This window comes from Thermobia domestica, chromosome 5, assembly GCF_964235325.1.
Source record: "Thermobia domestica chromosome 5, izTheDome1.hap1.1, whole genome shotgun sequence".
NCBI classification, from domain to species: domain Eukaryota; kingdom Metazoa; phylum Arthropoda; class Insecta; order Zygentoma; family Lepismatidae; genus Thermobia; species Thermobia domestica.
Window position 1 is genome coordinate 213875282 of NC_137458.1, and position 16191 is coordinate 213891472.

The window sequence follows — 16191 nt, forward strand, 5'->3', positions numbered from 1 at the left end:
CACTCGTCTTGTTCCCCTGAGTATACTTTCATGTTCTTATTGAATATATCAAACTACGCGTGAAGGACTTGCTTAACTTTCACAGATATCCTGTAATCGATTTCGCCGGAGTCCGGAATTATTAGTAATACGAAGTCCCCCAGGGTTCGTCTTGATATCCGATAGGCATGCTGAAATATGACTTCTAAGCTTATACGATTGCTACTGTCACAAAGTACTTTTACTAATACATTTTGAGAATGTTCAAACCTTCATTATGACACCTACTCTGAGTTTCCACTCAAATATGCTAGTACTAAGTGATATATATTTATAGAACTATTAGTCTCATATCTCATGCAGCTAAAATTCTGCTCCGAATACTGAACAGAAGGTTATATGGAAGAATAAATAAAGATGTTGAGGAGGAGCAGTTCGGGTTCAGAAGAGGCAAGGGCACAAGAGATGCTTTTGGATTATTAAGGGCGATCGGTGAAAGATTTATAGAAAAAGGGAAAGAGGTGTATGTTGTATTTATTGATCTAGAAAAGGCTTTTGACCGCGTGAATTGGGAATTGTTGTTGGGAGTTCTAACAAAGATAGGGTTGGAATGGAAAGATAGAAGACTCATAAGAAACTTATACATGAACCAACAAGTAAGTGTTAGGATAGGGGAAGAACTGACGGAAGAGAGTGCAATTGGAAGGGGAGTTCGACAAGGATGCTGCCTCTCGCCAACACTATTTAATGTCTATCTAGAAGAGATAGTGAAAAAGAGCCTACATGATGATGATGGCATTTCGGTAGGAGGTAGAATGATTAGATGCATAAGATTTGCAGACGATATGGCGCTTGTTGCAGAATCTGAAAAGAAAATCAATAAAATGTTAGAAAAAATGAGTATGGGCTTTGAAGAATATGGGATGAAAATAAATGTTAGAAAGACAAAAGCCATGGTGATTGGAAAGAAGGGGTCTGTGTCAAATATAAAAGTAGGAGGGGAGAAAATAGAACAAGTGAATAGTTTTCGATACCTGGGTAGTATTCTTAGTAATGACATGAAATGCGAACGTGAAATAAAAGCAAGGATGGGAATGGCGAAGGAAGCCTTTAGGAGGAAGAAAAGTCTGTTTTGTGGGACCTTGAATAAAGAGTTGAGAAAAAGACTCATAAAATGCTTCGTGTGGAGTGTTGTACTGTATGGGGCGGAAACATGGACATTACGTAAAGGTGACGAAAATCGACTGGAAGCCTTCGAAATGTGAGTGTGGAGAAGAATGGAAATAATTAGTTGGGTAGAGCGGAAAACGAATAAGAGAGTGTTAGAAATGGTGGGTGAGAAAAGAACACTTAAGAGAAACTGGTTGGGACATTGCCTAAGAAGAGATTGTATCATGAGGGACATCCTAGAGGGTATGGTGGCGGGAAAGAGAGGGAGGGGGCGAAGGAGACTACAATTAATGGATGATATTAAAACAGGAAGATCATACGCGAAGACGAAAAGGTTAGCGGAGGACCGTGGAGCATGGAAGCTTCTCAGCTGCGGCAAGTGACCTGCCAATAAAGGCAGAATACCTATGATGATTATATATATATATATATATATATATATATATATATATATATATATATATATATATATATATATATATATATATATATATATATATATATATAAAGTCACAAAGCAAAATTCTGAAAAGAAAAATTGGTCCGAATGAAACATTATTGTAAATAATTATGTAATTAGAAACTAATATGAATTGACACTAACCTGGACTCTCTGGCACTGTATGAGGGACTGAGTATGTGTAAGAATTCGAAGCACCATATGTTCAATTGTGCTCTGCTCTTCAAAGATCATTCTGGCTAAATCTAAAAGAACCTTTAAGTAGAGAAAAAGAAAGAAAAGTCTTAGTAACAAAATTTCAAAGTGTCAATGTAGCAACAATAAAAAACTGTCTTTTAACAATAAAAGAGAAAAAGAATTGTTCCAAAATTACTTGAATACACTAAAAATAATCTTTTATAGTTCCTCAACCTAAAAGAAAAATAAAATAAATTGTTAACTTGGTCACTCAGCTACTTAGCTTTCATTTCTCTGCAACCTGCAAGTTCCCATCAGACGTATGTAATTTATTATTCTACATTAACAATATACACGGTGAACCTGAAAGATCACAAACTCCGGAAGGTGATTCGTGACATCAAAAGAAGACAAAAAGTCCTCTTGCAAGTTGGCGACTTCCGCGTCGTGTACGAGTGACAGGGATGCCAATTTGGAATCGACAATCGAAGTCTGACAATTGGAAGTGAACAGAAAGATGTGCACAAACTGCGGGAAGTGATTCGTGACATCAAAACTAGTTAAACATCAGTGTCGACGTGTACTAACTAGTACATTAGGCAGTTGCTCAGACGAGATAGTTTGTGCACATCTTTCTGCTCCGTCCCAATTATCAGGATTAGACTGTCGATTCCAAGTTGGCACCTCTGTCACTCGAACATGCGAAATCCGACAACATGCACAGGATATTTTGTCTTCTTTTGATGTCACGAATTATCTCCCGGAGTTTGTGCACATTTTTCAGGTTCACCCTGTATATCGATGAGTTAAAGTTAGAGTGGTGTAAGTCACATTGTTTTCCAGAAATTAACGAAAAAGGTACTGTAACAAAGTCAGGAACAAAATAGCACTTTTGCTTTAGCACTAGAACTTCCACTGCTATCTGTTGGTAGTTGATTGATTCACGTCTCCTATTAATAGATATACTTATCTTGATCTAATTTCTAGGTCTTTCTTTTTGAAAAGTTACTTACATCACTGTACCTTTAACCCATCCATATATTTCTAATATTACATTCAGCTGTTTATATCTTTGGAAACCACAATGACATATTGTACAGAACGTGCAGGTTGCTGACGGAAGTTGACATGAACATTGAAGTGTGGGTATGATTAATACGGTATTTCCATGGTATATTACCAAATTTCTCTGTATTATTGTTTTAACTGAGAATCAGGAACCATATTTGGGAGAGCAGAGGGTATTTAACTTGAGATATATATATATACAGGGTGTTTCAAAACAACACCGACAACGTTTGGGAGATGATTCCTGACACCAAGATAAGACAAATAGTATAGACCAACCTGGGTGCACAAATGCTTCCTTTCGGAGTTGTAGGCTGCCGAAAACATGAAAAAATTAACTTTAAAGGCCCATAGCTCCAAAACTATGGGATCTACTGTAGTCGCGTTAAGACTTCACTTAGGAACTATTATGTGCTCTATCCAAATATCCCAGTTTCAGAATCCTGCGGTACTTCCGAAACAATTTTTATAGAGGTAGTTGGTAAGTACTGCAAATTATACGCCCGTAGCCAAACTGACTATAAAAATTGTTTCGGAAGTACCGCAGGATTCTGAAACTGGGATATTTGGATAGAGCACACAATGGTTCCTACGTGGTCTTAACCTGACTACAGGAGGTCCCATAGGTGCTATGGGCCTTTAAATTTCATTTTTCCATGTTTTCAGCAGCCTGTAACTCCGAAAGGAAGCATTTGTGCACCCAGGTTGGGCTATACTATTTGTCTTATCTTGGTGTCAGGAATCACCTCCTAAACGTTGTCGGTGTTGTTTTGAAACATCCTGTATATTGTTTTAACTTGAAGTATTTCGTACATTTTGACATGCTAGTAGAATAATATATCAAAAGACAATTAAAAAATCAAAGAACTTGAAATAAAAAAGATGCTATTAAAAACAAACATTATCTTGGGATTTTTTTTTCGAGCTCTACAAACAATAAGTAACTAACTTACTCTATGGCCTATGCAGGGGAACACGGACGAGGGAGGGGAGGCGATACTTCCTAACTCAACGTACATTTGTACACTTTCTTTATAAAACTATCCTGGTTTAACAGGGAAAGGATTGATTTAGTATGAACATTTGATTTTGCACTTCATCTGCACTCTTTTTCTTATAAAACAATCTACTTTTATCATCTTTTTTTCTGAAAGTATACGAAGAAGTATTTTAGAATTATTTATCGGGTACAGAATAAAACCCGTTTAATACTACATAGACGTAGTTGCTTATAGTATTGGATCCCCAACAAAAAACTCTGAGTGCGCGTCTGAACGTAGGTTCAATGCCGCGTTCATAAAAGCTCTCTATTGACTTCTTTCCTATCAAAACATTATACATTGTAATCTTCACATATTAGTGAAAGTACTATCATATGTTTTAGACAGTTTCACGGAGCTAATTAGAGGGAAAGAAAAGTCGGTGTGAAATTTTAAATTCTTTCCAGAGATATTGTGTTAGTCTCAATATCTGTGGATAGGTGAATGTTAAAGAATTAAATATTCTGTATTCCAAGAGAAAGAAAATAATAATTTTCCCTTAAAAAAAAAAAAAAAAAAAAAAAACGCTGGATTATTATTGCTCACCACATCATTTATTACAAGCTCAATATAAAGAAATTATATGAGTGTCAGAAAGTCCCACCGGGAAAATTAGTTGTTTCTAAACTTCAATCCATTTTGTGAGATGTAATTATTGTTGCAAGTAAAGCTCCAACCAACCTAAGATCAGAAATGACTTATTATGGAGAAACTGCATAACGTTGTCACTAAGACTACTCGATGTTTTTATTTATTTATTATTTAGACTTCGCTGTCGTTTTTTCAGTATGGAGACTACACGATACAAGCCTACTGCCTGAAGCAGGATTCAAACTACTAGTGGAGTTTCCATCTGAGGTTAAATGCCAACCATAGGCATCGAAATGGACGCACACGAAGAACGTGTGATAATCACTTGGTCACGAAAGGGCAAAAAGAATCTAAAACTGTACGATATAAAAAGTATGGTACTACAATGATATAACTATATTAATCTAAAAAGACATTTCATATACTAATCTAAAGCGATCAGAAATTGAACGATAAGAATTTCTGAAATGTTGCAAGAAAGAAAAAAAATTACCTGATTTCTTCTGACTTCTAACTGACTTTTTTCGTAGAGCTGTGCATTTCGTAAACCAATGCCACAGAACTGGAGGTAGCTTGAAAAGACTTTTTCATCATTTGATGAGAAACTCGAGTCAGCATGCTTGTTTATTACCTAAAGAGTAAATAATATTCACTTTAATGTTTTAACAAAGGACATCCTTAACACGTTAATTTTGCATCAAAACAATGATATAGATAAATTAATCAATTTTATCAACATTTTTTCACCACCAACATACATTTGAAAAATTATTAATACATAGTAACTATAACAAAGGTGCAGAAACCTGGGAAAGAAGAAGGATTTCCCCACCAACAACAATTTTACTAACAAAGATTTCTCTGTTGGGGGAGGATTTCGCTCCCTTAATATACATTTGATTCAAAATTAACAAAGTACTCAAAGTATTGTTATATAAACTTAATACGTATATTTTTCTCCACTACAGCTGTGCCATATAACTACTAATCTGAAAATTTGTAATAAAGTCAGGAACAAAACAGGTTGTTGTGTATTTTTTGTTTGTTTGTTTTTAAATTTTTAAATTTTCCTTTCGTATGAGATGAGATACACTTATACAAACAATGATATACTGTTCCTTTTTAAATACTGTTTCAGATATCTTATCTTATGTAGTAACGATCTATTATGGCCGAAGAGTATCGCGCGTGTCTTTGGTGCCTGTAGTTCTGGGTTCGGTTCCCGGTGGGGATATAATTCTCAACGCTACGCAGTACTGTGAGCTGTCACTTACTAGAATTAAGAAATAACATGAGCCAACTGGCCAGCTATTAGAATAAGAAAATACGAAATGAAGTCTAAATAAAGCAAGAAAAAACAAGATGGATATCAATATACTGACTATATACATATATCAGCAGGTAAAAGCCGTCTAGCTGCCTAAAGCCAAGGAGTTTAGTTTAGTTCCCTTCATTATTTTTCTACACACTGAAGTGACCAGAATTTTGTTCCGAGAAGAAAAGGTTTTGTGAAATGATATTTTATTTCGATCATTGTTATGTAAGCCTTATCAAGATTCCGGCTTCTTAAGGTTAGTTTCAAAGAGCGCAATCAGCAACAGATGACAGCACGTTTCCCCTATCTTTCCAATGTATTTTGTAGAGAATGACAATATTTACAATAAGCCAATCAAATTCAAGAGATGAATATTGTCCAAGATAAATTGAATCAATAAATAGAAAATAATCTGTGCATTTTTGTTTTATTTTGTTTCTATCATTGTTGAGAAACTTTTATTGTCCGAAGCATGCTTCTAATGGCGTGTTGTATACCATTGTGGCTTCTAATGGTAAAATTAAGTGTTGTATACAATAAATAAAACAAAATTCTTAAAAAGTGCACAGATTATGTTTTAATTATTAATTCAAGTTATCTCGTGCACAAAGTTTGAATATGCATCTCTTGAATTTGGTTGAATTATGGTGAATAGTATCATTCTCTATGAAATACATTGGAAAGATAACGAATACATGCTTCCATTTATTGTTGATAGTCGAGCCTTTATACTTATCTGACCACTGTAGGAAGTCAGGGTACCTTATATCGGAGAAGTATTGATGTATGCAAGAGAATATTTGTGTAAAGAAGTCAGAAGTTCTCTGACCTTGAATAATTGATAATACAAATGCAGTCTAGATACCATCCACTAACATTAGCTTCAGAAACTGTACAAAGTAAGATTATGGGTCATATAGAAGTTGACTCTGGTTCAGACAACATGAGCAAATTCCTATATTTCTTTGTTATCTCGCCACTAGAAGGATCGGTTTCTGGACAAACTGCTGACGTGCAAGAAGAAGTGGATTCTTTACGATATTTCACGGTCTCCTCATCATTGATTAGAACCATCTGCCAAGTACCACAACCACCAACTCTGTGTTTGGTGTATAGCTCGGAGTATCGTGCATCGCTTATGTCTGTCCAGGCGATAAATGCAACTGTGTACTTGTAGTAACTGGGAAGCGTGTATGAATATGGATGTTCGTATTGTGAAGAGTGTATTGATCCTCTGAGTATTCAGCATTCTTGTAGAATGTTCTGAATCTCTTCAATATATGCATTGGAATATGATCTAGTTTGTTTCTCGTGTTCTTGTTTTTCTTCGTGCTGCTGACCTCACTAACGTTTTCTGAGCATTTTCATCCCTTACATGTTTCTTTTTAGGCTATCAATTATTTTATTTCCTATTTCATCTTATTTTTTCATTTGTTGCTATTGTTATATGTTTTATTTTCATCGTGACGCAATTTTCCAGCCCTGATACCATTATCCAACTTGACTCTCAAACTCTAGTGTATCCCCACATTCCACACACAAGTGGATTATTATTTGTTCCATTCTGTAGACAGTCATCTGTAAACACACGATGGTTTCGAACCTCACTAAGAGGTGATCCACATGATGGACGACTTCTTGTGTTCCGTTTCGTTTTTTTTTTTTTTTCCACTGCCATGGGATCCATAGTAGTCTGCCCAAGCGTTGGAAACAGTTTATTGTTGCTGATTGGACTATTTCTGATTTCCAGATAAGTTTATTTCATGTTACCGCTATTTTTTCTGTTGGGTCAAAATCTAACAGAACTTCTTTGGGTACCTAATAAAATAAACAACTATAAAATGTCAGCACTCATAGGCGAAGTCAGAATTTTCCATATAGGTGTACAAAGAGGTAATTTAAACATGAATTTCTATATGGGCGTGCACACAGCTATTTAAAACCCGCTCACTGTAACATTTTTAGTGCTAATTTTATTAGGTTTCGAGTGTATTAAAATCAGATAAAATGTTATTTCAATAAACTGCAGAATTATAGATAAAGTTCTAGAACGCATGGCAATTGAAGAAAGGAAAAAAAATAAACTATTTTATTAGGTTGTACACAGAGATACCCGATACATCTCGTAGCTAAGCGTATTGAATGGACTGGGTTTGATTCGGATGTCTCGATGACAGGTTCAAGTTCATTCCTTGTCAGAACTAAAATTTCAGTTTTTTTTTTTTTTTTTTTTTTTTAATAATTCTAACCTGTGTGTTAAACCTTCTCGCTCCGCTCCTGATCTTGCAGTGTCATGAAAACTAATCAGTATATAGTGCATCCTGACTTTTTTCATAATCAAATTGAAACTATTGTATTTTTACGTAAAAGTTGTAAAGTGAATAATTTCCTTGAACGTTTCCAATTTGCTAAAGGCGATTATTATACATTATATCAACAAGCAGCTAATACTGATTGGCACAATGTTTTGCTAAAGACATACATAAACGAAACGGTTTAGGATCTTGAAAAATAAATTTTATAAGCTATGGTAAATGATATTTCAAAATTGAGTCCTAGAACATCAAAATATACTTATTGGTATTTTAAAAGTCTTTTATTATTATTATTATTATTATTATTATTATTATTATTATTATTATTATTATTATTATTATTATTATTAAAAGCTAATAATTTAGCTCATAAAAGGTACAAAATTAAATTTAATTATGAAGATTATTTATCAATTGCTGTAAAGCCTTTAAGATTCAACTAAAAGACGACAAACGTATTTACTACAGGGAAACAGAAAATCAGTTAAATACTAATCCCGAGAAATTTTGTAGGTACATATCTACGGGTAATAACAAAGTTTCACCTGGAATTGTTAAAAGTAATTCCTTCATTACTAATTGTGGGTGGTTGGCAAACTTATTTGCTGAGTACATTAATTTATTAGACATTTCCAATTACTGGTAATATAAATAACTATTTGACATTATCGGAAACTTGCTGTGTGAGAGAGAAAATAACACCTCTGATTATATGTGAAAAAGTAAAAGATCCTATTAAATCCTTAAAGATCAAATCAGCATCTGGTATAGATGGAATACCTGGTTTTGTCATAAAAGGAGTGGTCGAAGTAATTTCACCCGTGTTAGCATCATTGTTTAATTGGAGCTTAAATGCAAATATTCATCCGGAAGCTTGGAAGGTAGCAGTCATAACATCCATACTCAAGATTAAAGATATCAGTGATTGTATGTCTATTTCTATAATAATGTTATTTAATTTTTTTTTAAATAATGTGCAACTACCTGTATAGTCTGTGATCAGTTGAATATTAATCAACATAGGTTTATAAATGGTAAATCAGTTATTAAAAACTTGGCAAGTTTTATGCAAAATCTATTTTCTGTTATTCGACCTGGTTGTCAAACTGACGTTATTTACTTTGATTTTGCTAAACCATTTGATAAAACTACCTCTTCATTTATTGATAAGTAAGCTATATAAGTAAAAATTGTCAAATCATATAATATAATAGGTAGATTCATATTTAAATAACAGGAAATTTAGAGTTACGTATAATGGTTAAACTTCCTTATAACATAACACCTGGAGTACCTCAGGGTTCTAATCTGGGTCCTTTGTTTTTGTTTTTTTTAACTTTACAAAAAGATTTACTGATTAGTTAACCTGTAAATATTTTATATATACTGATGACATTAAAATCTTTAATGAAATTAATGCTGTCCAAGATTTAGTTATACTACAAGAAAACATTGATAAATTTGCTAAATGATCAGAGTATAATTTCCTTCCTTTGAATATTGCCAAAACTCAAGGCATGACTTTTTCCATGAAAACTGATCCTTTGTCTTATAAATATATAATAGGTAATTAGTTTACTGAATTTGTAACTTAAGTATATAGATCTTAGGAGTAATATTAGACAACAAATTATTATTTCAAACAACATACGTAATTAAATATAAGGCCAGGAAAAATTCAGCAATGTCATAATATTTCCGATATTAATACTTATAGTAAAATTCTCTACATGTGCAATATACGTTCTCATTTGGAATATGGTACGGTGAATGAATTCAAATATTTTGTAAATAGTATTGGGTGTATTCAGTATAACCTCCTAGTCTAGTTAGGATGAAAGTTCAAAGATTTCAAATTTATAAATTTATCTAAGATTACATCTTTCGTCTTTAGGCAATAAATTTTTTATCTTAATTTTTCTTCCTAATATTTTTCATGGAGATTTCTTCATTGATACTTTTGTTTCAGCAAGAATTTCTTATCGTAAATTTCTAGAAAGTTTGTTTCTTTAGCCTCTTAAAGTTTCTACTGAAAAATCACCTATTTACAAAACCTATTTAAAAATCACATATTTATTGATACTACAAATAAATATTATTCTATTCTAGATATTTTCCGAACTAAATTTGTTTAAGTTCGTTCAGAACTTATTCAGTTATTAAGGAACCTCTAGTGTTATCTATTTACTTTAAAGTGGTGCCTTTTTTTTTTTTTTTTTGTAAGGGTTGTTAGTTCTGGATTTTAACCGCCTTTTCTTCTCGTTTTCCTTTCGTCTTTCCTTTTTCTTCTAGGTTTAAGATTTTTTAATTGCATGATCATATACTACATGTTCTTTTTTTAATCTTAGTTAATATGAGTTTCGTTTAATTACGTATATGAATTACTTTTCTTGTAATTCCCCTTTTTGTTTTTATTTATGATATACCATATTTTATCCCAGTATAAATTCATATTTAAGTTTATTATATGTTAAATTTTATGATTTCGACAGCATATCCAGCTTATGTATTGCATATATAATTTACCTATTACCAGATACTCGTATATTCTGTTACGTTATTGTACGAGTTTGATTCCATGTGCTGAATATATATTGAATCTATCATATACCTAGGTACACCTGTGGATGTAAGTGTTGTTTGCTGCCTAATAAATAAATAAATAAATAAAATATTGGGTTAAGGTTAATGAATTAGTTAATAAAACTTGAAATTGAATAAGGTAGAAAAAATAAAGGAAACATCACGCACTACCAGTGGCGTATTAAAGAAGAGGCTTCCGAGTTTAACCTTAGAATGATACACCCTTTTTTGTAACACAAAATGATCAGGTGAATCCATTGGACTAAACTTGTTTTTCTTGACTATTTTGAATTTTAGGCATATTTTTACGTAATAAACCTTCCACATGCATCAGGGCTGCTTGTTTATTCTTCGATGATAGTAAACAAAGGGGTCGTACATTGACGGTGGCATCTATAATGCTTATAGTAAACTACTGAAATTGATTTATTTTCCGAGATGAGTCCAATGGACTCACCTTATTATTTTAAGGGTTAAGCTTTCCCCGCCCCGAAACCTTATTTACTATTTCAAAGTAAATGAAATATCTTGCAGAATTTTCACATTTCCAGGAATAAAGTTAGCAAAGCCCCCTTGAAACAAAATCGTACAAACGCCGCCGCGTATTACAATCATTAACGTTAGTCTATCTGACAATATTTATTACGAAGATCCGGTTAACAAAAATACACTTTTCCCTAGAAAAAAAATATCCTGCAGCTGCTGTATCATATATTAAGAAATAAAAGTGCAGTTTCTTGTGCTAACTGCATTGCAAGCCTTTTCGCCAGTTATCTTTTAATTTCCTTGAGGAAGATGAACTGGAATGAGCGAAATATTATAATGCTTCTTTTCATTAACATGATAAGGTTGCCAAATTTTATTTTCTCAATTTGTAAATAAACTTACCTGAGCAACACCAATGACATCTCCGTTGCAGTCCTTAATTGGCATACACAGTAACGATCTTGTTTTGTAGCCCGTGCGAACATCGATGTCATGGTTAAACCTATCGTCCTAAAAGAAAAAAGAAAAGAATATTTCACATTTTGGCTGTTTATTATTGTAAAGTTATTAACGAAATTTCCTCAGGCCATTTATAATCATATTATTCAAAAAAATCCGTTTCCTAAAAAAGTTTTGTGAATAATGTAGCAATTAGAAGTATTGGACCAGTAAATACATATCACGAAATAAAAAATTATTTTCCTGCTGGATGAATCTGAGTTACGATAACGGTCAAATACCAACAATGAAAGACAATTATACACATTTTTCTGTCAATTCATTGAACAATATCGTTACCGAAATTGCAAAACAAATAACTAGATAGAAACTAATAATAAAAGAATTGAAGCATATTTGCATTTCCATGACTGTTTCGAAAATTGACATATTAGTGATAAGTTCATAATTTCCAAACATCCATTTCCTCCTGCTTTCTACAACTTTCAATTTCTTAAATGAGTTTCACGATCGGGATACAAGATGACGTATTAGTGGTTTTATATTGCTGCTATGAGTCGTCATTTCTGCTGTTTTAATTTCGATACAGGAGCCAAGTTCAGCAGCCTCGTCGAAAACGTGTGTATGTAATTTAATGTTCATTAGCAGAGGTGAATACACACTGAGAGAGAGAAACCTATAAGATAGATTGCCAATTAACTGTAAGAGCTTGTTATAAGTAAATACAAGTTACGCAAAAGAATTTCACCATCAAACTTCGGACGATGATTGTTATAATGAATCAAAGAAGAAAAATAACTCTTCCTTGTAAGATTATTTCTATGTATTTTCTCGAATGACCTGAGTTCATACCAAAGTTTTGGTCTAGGTTGTTTCAGAAATACATGCCGCGTTTTTAGCAGTTCATACTTTGAAAGAGTTTCTCAGCCCGTCCTTATAAGGAGCATGTGTGTGTCACTGTTGGGAATATATTAGCAGATGTAAAACAATAATGATTGCAATTGGCTACTTAACAGTATACACGGTGTTACAAAAATTTGTTACAATATTTTGGAACTGGATTCGTCACATCAAAATAAGAAAAAAGGTTCATATGGACCTGTGGTCGGAAGTGAATAGATTCGTAGTTACAGGGTGCCGAAAACGTGAAAACATAGTAGTAGTGGCCCCGTTATGCCCGAATGACTCATCCTCACTCTCTTTTATGACCGGGGTGAAAGGTCAATGACCTGGCCCGGGGTCAATGACCTAGGGGTACATAGGACCACCCCTTCTAAATTTTGGCAGGGGTACCTTGGCCCACCCCCTAAATTTTGGCAGGGGTACATAGGACCACCCCCTTAAATTTCGGAAATTGCCAAATCTAAAAATTTGGTATGGTAGCCTAGGACCATAGTATGTACCTCTATCAGTATTGGGTGTCTATGTCGTTCCCTTTCATGGGTAAAAAATTGCCAAAAATTCAAATTTCGGGGGTTTTTGACCTAATTTATCCCCTTTGATGAGGTGTTATTACCCTATATAGTTATATGGGCGTATACAGGGGTCCATTACCTTTCATAAGACATGGGTATATTAATGCACCCCTTTAAATTTTTGGGAGGGGTACCTTGGCCCACCCCTTCAATTTTGGAAATTGACCAATTTCAACATTGGGTATTATAGGACAGGACCCTAATATGTATTATGATAAATTTGGGTGGTCCACCTCGTCCCCTTTTAGGGGTACAAAATTGCCAAAAATATAAACGTAAGCAATACGTTATACCACGTGTTTGGTTTTCGGCCTAATTTATCTCCTTGGATGAGGTCCTATTACCTTATATAGTTATATGGGCGTATACAGGGGTCCATTCCCTTTCATAAGACATGGGTATATTAATGCACCCCTTGAAAAATTTGGGAGGGGTACCTTGGCCCACCCTTAAATTTTGGAAATTGCCCAATTTAAACATTGGGTATTATAGTACAGGACCCTAATATGTATCATGATAAATTTGGATGGTCCACCTCGTTCCCTTTTAGGGGTACAAAATTGCCAAATATAAACGTAAGCAATACGATGTACCACGTGTTTGGTTTTTGGTCGATTTTATCCCCTTTGATGAGGTGTTATTATCCTATATAGTTATATGGTCATGTATAGGGGTCCATTACCTTTCATAAGATATGGGTATATTTGTGCACCCCTTTAAAAATTTGGGAGGGGTACTTTGGCCCACCCCTTAAATTTTGGAAATTGCTCATTTTATATATTTGGTATTATAGTACTGGACCCTAACATGTATTATAATAAATTTGGGTGATCCACCTCGTTCCCTTCTAGGGTACAAAATTGCCAAAATATAAACGTAAGCAATACGTTGTACCACGTGTTTGTTCTTTTGGCCCATTTTATTTCTTTGGATGAGGTCCTATTACCTTATATGGTTATGTATAGGGGTCTATTTCCTATCATAAGACATAGGTACATTTGTGCACCCCCTTTAAAATTTGGGAGGGGTACCTTGGTCCACCCCTTAAATTTTAGAAATTGCCTATTTTACACATTTGGTATAATAGTATAGGACCCTAATATATATTACTATAATTTTTTGGGTCCACCTCGTTCCCTTTCATGGGTACAAAATTGCCAAATTTTTAGTACAACCACATGTTTCGTTTTTGACCTAATTTATTCCCTTGGATGAGGTCCTATTACCTTATATGGTTATATCGTCATATATAGGGGTCAATTTCCTATCATAAGACATAGGTACATTTGTGCACCCCCGGGAGGGGTACCTTGGCCCACCCAAATTGCTCAATTTAAACATTTGGTATTATAGTATAGGACCCTAACATGTATTATGATAAATTTGGTTGGTTCACCTCGTTCCCTTTCATGGGTAAAAAATTGCCAAAAATTCAAATTTCGGAGGTTTTTGACCTAATTTATCCCCTTTGATGAGGTGTTATTACCCTATATAGTTATATGGGCGTATACAGGGGTCCATTACCTTTCATAAGATATGGGTATATTTGTGCACTCATTTAAAAATTTGGGAGGGGTACTTTGGCCCACCCCTTAAATTTTGGAAATTGCCCAATTTAAACGTTGGGTATTATAGTACAAGACCCTAATATGTATTATGATAAATTTGGGTGGTCCACCTCGTTCCCTTTTAGGGGTACAAAATTGACAAAATATAAACGTAAGCATTACGTTGTACCACATGTTTGGTTTTTGACCTAATTTATTCCTTTGGATGAGGTCCTATTACCTTATATGGTAATGTATAGGTGTTCATTCCCTATCATAAGACATAGGTACATTGATGCACCCCGGGAGGGGATTCGGTATCATAGTACATGACTCAACATGTATCATGATAAATTTGGGTGGTCCACATCGTTCTCTTTTAGGGGTACAAAATTGCTAAAATATAAACATAAGCAATATGTTGTACCATGTGTTTGGTTTTTGGCCCAATTTCTCCCCTTTGATGAGGTTTTATTACCTTATATGGTTATATGGTCATGTATATAGGTTCATTTCCTATCATAAGATATGGGTACATTGATGCATCCTTTAAAAATTTGGAGGGGTATCTTGGCTCATCCACTCGGTTTTAGAAATTGTTTAATATAAGCATTTGGTATCATAGTACAGGTCTCCAATATGTACCACTATAAATTTGGATGGTCCACATCGTTCCCTTTTCATAGGTAAAGAACTACCAAAAATCAAATTTCGGAGGTTATTGACCCCTATTTAGCATGTTATATGGATATGTACAGAGGTTTATTACCTTTATATGTTTATGTTTCCTTTTAAATTTGGGAATTATCAAATAACAAAATTCGGTAAACGTTTTCTAGGACCCATTGGTATTCCTCTTATGGCCAAATATTCAAAATTTAAAGGTTATTGACCGGCTTTATTATTGAATAAGTACAGGATTTATTACTTTTTTCATAAGACACAGGTGTATTTGTGTACCAATCTTAAATTTTGGAAGGGGTACATTTCTTATTGTCATATCAATAATTGGTAATTGTTCTTAAAATTGGATAGTATCTCATTCATTGGGTAAATCATTATGATCACGTGATCGGTTATTGACCTATGATGGGATTAGGAGTCCAGGACATTGGTACATTGAAACTTTGTAGGATAATTTGAGAATGCGTCATTGGTATTGATTATTACAGCCAAATATAAACGTAAGCAAGACGTTGTACCACGTGATTGACCTTGATGAGGTAGTGTACAGGGATACATAGCTAACCTTATTAAAACTTATGACTCATAGTCTTAAGGGAATACATGCTACAACACTGGCAAAGTTATTGTTGATGCAATTTGATTGGCTGATCACTATCTTTCGTGCAATCTGATTGGTTGATCACTATCTTTCGTGCAATCTGATTGGTTGATGAGTTTTAAATCTTTGCTATATTCAGTTTTTAAGTTTTGTTTTACATTTAAAAATCTTGTTTTTGTTCAACATTTTGCACTCAATGATAAATATGATCAAAACCGTTTATTTGTTAATCGAATAGTTA

General features: G+C 33.8%; 1 protein-coding gene across 7 annotated transcripts in view; it reads right to left on the minus strand.

The window, feature by feature from the left end:
• Pde11 (Phosphodiesterase 11) overlaps window positions 1-16191 on the minus strand; it is a 959005-nt gene that overhangs the window by 64487 nt on the left and 878327 nt on the right. For all 7 annotated transcript variants that reach the window (XR_014131602.1, XM_081759673.1, XM_081759669.1 and 4 more), the window contains 3 exons: window positions 11587-11694; window positions 4979-5116; window positions 1754-1864 (listed from right to left, as the gene is read on the minus strand). Coding sequence is in view for 6 of the 7 variants with exons in the window: in XM_081759673.1 (XP_081615799.1) it covers window positions 1754-1864; window positions 4979-5116; window positions 11587-11694 (357 nt within the window). In the remaining variant the exon portion in view is untranslated. The remainder of the gene's footprint in view (window positions 1-1753; window positions 1865-4978; window positions 5117-11586; window positions 11695-16191) is intronic.